This window comes from Sinocyclocheilus grahami, unplaced genomic scaffold (assembly GCF_001515645.1).
Source record: "Sinocyclocheilus grahami isolate Dianchi unplaced genomic scaffold, SAMN03320097.WGS_v1.1 scaffold575.1, whole genome shotgun sequence".
Taxonomy (NCBI): domain Eukaryota; kingdom Metazoa; phylum Chordata; class Actinopteri; order Cypriniformes; family Cyprinidae; genus Sinocyclocheilus; species Sinocyclocheilus grahami.
This window is the reverse complement of record NW_015505754.1, coordinates 926,394-932,603: the sequence shown is the minus strand read 5'-3', so window position 1 is coordinate 932,603 and position 6,210 is coordinate 926,394. Positions and strand designations below refer to the sequence as shown.

At 37.9% G+C, this 6,210-nt stretch overlaps 1 protein-coding gene across 1 annotated transcript in view; it reads left to right on the top strand.

Moving 5' to 3' along the window:
* The first annotated feature begins 3,592 nt into the window (after positions 1-3,592).
* The window catches only part of LOC107556680 (rhomboid-related protein 1), a 24,312-nt gene continuing 21,694 nt past the window's right edge, over positions 3,593-6,210 (top strand). Inside the window, exon 1 of the mRNA XM_016239848.1 lies at positions 3,593-4,098. Within this exon, the coding sequence (XP_016095334.1) occupies positions 4,060-4,098 (39 nt within the window). The 5' untranslated portion in view covers positions 3,593-4,059. The remainder of the gene's footprint in view (positions 4,099-6,210) is intronic.

Genomic DNA, 6,210 nt, shown 5'->3' with positions numbered 1-6,210 from the left:
CGCGCTGGGAGTTTTCTCTCAGGAGTAATAGTGAACCGGGACACTAATGCATTTCTGTTTCTATAATAATATTAATTAATAATTTCCTCTAGACAGTTGTGGACTCTTGAAGGTTGTTGTTATGGCGTCTTTTGTGGCATAGTTTAACAGAATGTCATCATATAGTCGGTATTAAGCACAATGCACATCTCACACTCGTTCTGTTACATTCCCAGTGGTTTGTGCGTTATGGATCCGGTTGAGATATTAAGACTGGGCTGATGCTTTAAACGCTCGTGCATTCTTTTGTTATCGCTTCGTTGGCAGAGAAACGCGTATCCCGTCGGGTTATTTTCCCCTCATTTTTGCACCGTTCACTTCTGAAGTCATCGGTTTAGTTCAGGCTGCTATCGGGCTGATGCACATTTATATTTCTATCGCTCCGGCTTGTTCTGTTATGCACATTTTCAGGCTTGATGGTGTTTCAGTCAGAACGCCATCTTGAGTCTCTTCACTTTAAGCTTTACTATTCACATCCACTGCAAACTTTTAATTAGCTTACTGGATATTTGCAATCGAACTCAAGTTGATAAAGCTGATTATTCATCTTTTTTATTTAAGTTAGCACTCGAGTTGGCGATTGAGCGCGCTGGGAGTTTTCTCTCAGGAGTAATAGTGAACCGGGACACTAATGCATTTCTGTTTCTATAATAATATTAATTAATAATTTCCTCTAGACAGTTGTGGACTCTTGAAGGTTGTTGTTATGGCGTCTTTTGTGGCATAGTTTAACAGAATGTCATCATATAGTAGGTATTAAGCACAATGCACATCTCACACTCGTTCTGTTATGACAGTCTCACACTGTGTGTGTGGTTTCTATAATAATATTAATTAATAATTTCCTCTAGACAGTTGTGGACTCTTGAAGGTTGTTGTTATGGCGTCTTTTGTGGCATAGTTTAACAGAATGTCATCATATAGTCGGTATTAAGCACAATGCACATCTCACACTCGTTCTGTTATGACAGTCTCACACTGTGTGTGTGTGTGTGTGTTTGCACGCATCTATGTGATACAGACTAGTACATACAGCTCCTCTTTGTGATGTAGTGTAAGGTGTCTGCAGGTGTCTAGTGCTGAAAACAGCACCTTCCCTCACTCAGTCCATGTTAATAAGATACATAGCTATATTGCAATTGTACAAAAAAAGGTACAAAAGCTGTCACTAGTGCGGTACACTTTTAAAAGGTAAAGGTAAAAATTAGCATGCACCTTTAAGGTACTAAAATGCACCATTTAGAGGTAAATAAAGTAAAAAGGTGCCACCCTAGTGACAGCTTTTGTAAGTGGGGTTCGGAAATATTTCTGAACACTATAGAAATTAGTTTGTGGGCACACAATGCAATGCATTATTTCAATGCAATAATTTCACAAATGTAGAGATCAGGAAAGTTACAGAATTTGTGTATTTTTAACTGAAAATAACCGATGTATTTCATTATAGGCTGCTGCTGCTGAGATGCGAAAAACAAAATAGCAGATTGATTGTCCTGGACATTGTGAGTAGCATCCATGTTATGGTGTCATAATTGCAGAAGGACTGAAAATAACAATGTAAACTGCTCAAGGAAATAATTACGTGCATGTTTTTCATTAGTAGGCCTATGTAACAGCACTAATCCAGTGTACCGAACACTAAAAACTTCCACATAAAGTCAGAATTATTGTATTTTCCTATTTAATATGCAGGAATTAACATTTTTCTCATGTTTGTGATTTTTCTGTCTAGAGTACTTATATTACAGCTATGCATGACGTCAGACTATAAGGTGGCTGAATCGGTATGTGTTATGCATATTTACATGACAAAACTTAAAAATGTTTACAAATGTTTCATTATATGCTATGCAACGGCACATAAAGCACAAAAGCACAGGTTTGTTAAAGGGATAGTTCACCCAAAGTGAAAATTTGCTGAAAATGTATCCAAGATGTAGATGAGTTTGTTTCTACATCAGAACAGATTTGGAGAAATGTAGCATTGCATCAGTGTCTCAGCAATGGATGCTCTGCAGTGAATGGGTGCCGTCAGAATGAGAGTCCAAACAGCTGATAAACACATCACAATAATCCACCACCACTCCAGTCCATCAGTTAATGTCTTGTAAAGCAAAAAACTGTGTGTTTGTATGAAACAAATCAAGGCATTTTAACTTCAAACAAACTAATTTGCATGGCTTGAGGGTGAGTATATTTTCAGCAGATTTTCATTTTTGGGTGCCCTGTTTCTTTAAGCCTAATTATAGAATAAAAAGTTTTTATTTGATTAACATAACACTTGTATGGCTTTAAAATGTCAAATGAGAGAAATGTGTGCATGCAAGTGTGGATTAAAAGTCTTTGTGTGTCTCTGTAGGTGTATAGAGAATGACTTGGAGTTCACCAGTAGAGAGCAGCACTGCTCTGTTCTGCAGCGTTTATTGTGCGTAAACTAGATGGTAGTCACTATATAGGATATTTTACAAAAATCATAAATGCGTTCTTTCTCTTTAATTAGTTTACTTACAAAACAATTAATAAATATTCACATAAATACATTATAAATGTAACACCTGGTTATTTCGCTGATGTACTTAGATTCCACTCACAACAGAATAATGATATTGATTGCTGACTGGGAAAAACTGATTTTGTGGGGGTTTTTTGCTCATTGATCAGTGTCAGTACTGTCTTATATTATGCTAACCAGTGTAGAAAGGTCATGGAGTTCATAAGCATGAGGCCAGTGATGGACTGATAACACACAAGTATCAGAATGAACATCATGGGTTACAAATATCTATCTGAGGACTCAGTCTTTAGTTGATTAAGTGTCAGTCAGCCTGAGTCCTGATGGAGACACTGTAGATGAAACAGCCAGGTGTTACTGTAAACAGCACAGCATTTATGTTCATTTCTAGAGCAGACCATATGATTGTGTTTTTATATCCATGTGAACTGAAAATCACCACCACTTAGAGCTTATAATAAACACTTCCGTCTAAGAGGAACATCTGCACAATCCATTTAGCTCCAGGTTAAATTGTCTCGACTGTTAGTGGTGTTTGCTAAGGCTTGCATCACAGCATTGCTTGTAATTAGGGTTAAAGATTTGAACAAACCCCAACACTAAGCAATAAACATCCCCACTCCGTGAAACACAGAAACACATACGGCAAAAAAAATTTTTTATAATACTCATTCTCTAAATATTTAAACTGTATTTTCTGAAAGATATATATATATTTTTTTTATTATTTTTTATTATTATTTCATATATTTAAAATGTATGTTGTAAACTGTGGCTTAAGGAAATATATTTTTTAACTTTGGGAAACCCAAGTGCGCCTGCGTACCGTGTGTGTGTGTGTGTGTGTGTGTGTGTGTGTGTGCTCTGCAGTGAGTGTGTGTTTGTGTGTTTAGTCTCTCTTTAAGACTCCTGCAGGGTAGATGGAGAGCTGCAGCTCTTTGGACACGCCCCCCTCGCCTCTGATTGGCCGCAGACTGCTGCCTCCTTCCCCTCTTTCATTGGTATTCATGTAGTACAGTCTTTGTGGAGGACAGAGGAGAGAGATAGGGCGAGAGAGAGAGATTTACAGAGGTAAAGGCGATACGAGTACAACAAGACGGGCGAGTGGAGAGGGACAGACGGGTTGAGGGAGGACAGTGAGAGAGAAAGAGACAGAAAGTGGACCGACTGCAAGCTAAGGGCGATTTTGAGTTGGACGGAAGCAGGTGCCAAAGTGCCGCAAGGGTCTGTGGGTTCTGGATGGTGAGTGGGACTTTGGATTTAAACCCAGCTGGAATCAGCCAAACCCTGGACTGACGGCTCTGCTGTCTTCCCTCACTGGAGGACGTCCTGCGGATACCCTACTGGCCTTTACTAGAGTGCGTGCGAGGGGTCTCTCTCCCCGTTGGGGAGGTGTGCCACGCAGACGGACGGACGGACCGCTGGCGTGTGTGTGTGTACGTGTCTCTGCGTGCGATTTCCCCCTATGTCCTTCTTTTTGTGGCTGTGTGCGCACCAGGGCCCAGTATATGGATAGAAGCTCTCTGTTTCAGCTCATACAAGAGCAGGTAAGCAGCAGCAGGTTGCTATGGTTACTGCATCCTCCTGTGCATTGACGTGCATGTGTGTGTGTGTGTGTGTATGTGTGTTTATAGGCTGATACAGAGCGAAATGGACAGTCGGAATGAATGAGTACTGGAGTGTGTGTGTGTGTGTGTGGTCCTCATGTTCAGTCAGTGGCTGTTAGTGTAGTAGTAGTAGTACACTCAGCACTGGTGCTCAACACATGCCTGGTTGTGTATGCTAATATATGTAAATATGTGGATATATACACTTACATGCATGCACTTACATGCATTTTATTACCCTAAATCATATTTAAACACACAGTACTGTTTAAAAGGTTGGTGTTGTAAGAATTTATGTTTTTTAAAGAAGTCTCTTATGCTCACCAAGGCTGCATTTATTTGATCAAAAATAGATCCGTAATATTGTGAAATATAATTTCAATTTGAAATAACTATATTCTATTTGAATATCTTTTAAAATGTAATTTATTCCTGTGATGCGCAGCTGAATTTTCAGCATCATTACTCCAGTCTTCAGTGTCACATGATCTTCAGAAATCACTCTAACATGCTGATCTGCTGCTCAAGAAACATTTCTGATTATTATCAATGCTGAAGACATTGTTGTGCTGCTTCATATTTTTGTGTAAATACATTTTTTTCAGGATTCTTTGATGAATAGAAAGTTAAAAAAGAACACCATTTATTTGTAATAGAAGTCTTTTGAAACATTATAAATATATTTACTGTCTCTTTTGATCAATTTATTGCATCCTTGCAGAATAAAATTATTAATTTATTTTAAAAAGCCTTAATGACCCTAAACTTTGCGTTTATATTTCAATATCATATATTTTCCTGTTTTAACAGTGACTGGCAGATGTAAAATCCAAGAAAGTAGCAATGCAGTGACTTCAATTCAATTTCAGATCAGATTCATTCAATTCAGTTCACAAGTCAGGTTGACTCGTTTGCACTTTTAACAGTTCAGATTAACTTGACTATTTAGATCAGTTCAATTAAACACCATTATAGCTTTTGACAATATAGATAAATTAATTATAGATTAAATTCAGCTAATTTCACTTCCACTTAGATCAATTCAGCTGCATTATTAGTATTGACCATATAAATTGTTCATTCAGCTTATTTCATTTCAATTAAGCTCAGTTCTATTCAGTTCAATTCAGCTTCATTAGTCATTTTAATATGGATATTTCAGTTCAGCTTCAATGGTAATTTTAACAACACCAATTGTTTCTGAGTTGCTTCACTCACAAACCTCTGGATGACTGGATCAGGAAAAACTCCTTCAGTGAAAGAAGGAAACCTTGGTAACAGACTCAGAGGAGGAGACCCAAAAATACTCGAAAGAAGTCATCATTGATCAGAAAAGAGCTGAGCACTTCAAGAGATGAGCAACAGACACCAAGAGATACCAAAATATGTGTAGTCATGAAATGACGCATTATGTTTATAGCACATTGTTTTGTTTTTTTCTGTTACAGCTAGCGGGTTTGTGTGCAAACACTGCAAAAACGTGACTTATTTATACCTTCAGTCTGACCCGCCAGTTTGCAGAACGCATTACTCTCTACGTACAGAAGTAGAGATAGAAGGAGGTCAGTGAGAACCCTTCAGTAAGAGTTTTGCGGTTTAAACAGCTACATTTCAAGGAGGTGTTAACATTGAGATGCTCTGGTACTTCTTGCTGAGTTTTCTTGGCAAAAAAACCCCCCGAAAACTCTTTCCAAGTCTGGCAGCTCACATCACATGAGTTCAAAAATTCACCAGGATTCAAACAACAGCTTGGTTTGAATACATATGCATGAGTATATGCGAATTAGTTTCATTCTTGAAGCAAAAGTGGCTCCGCAGACAGAAAATTCAGATTTAAAGTGCTTGAATAAAGGTCACGCTTTCTGGTCTCGGTTTATCAGTGGTTCGTATTGGTTATTTATTAGTTCAGTGTTTTCGACTGATTATTTCCAAACCTAAAGTAAATATTAAATAATAAATACACACACGTGTGTATGTGTGTGTGTGTGTGTGTGTGAATATGTATGTATTCTGATATGTGTGTGTGTGTGTGTGTATATATATATATATATA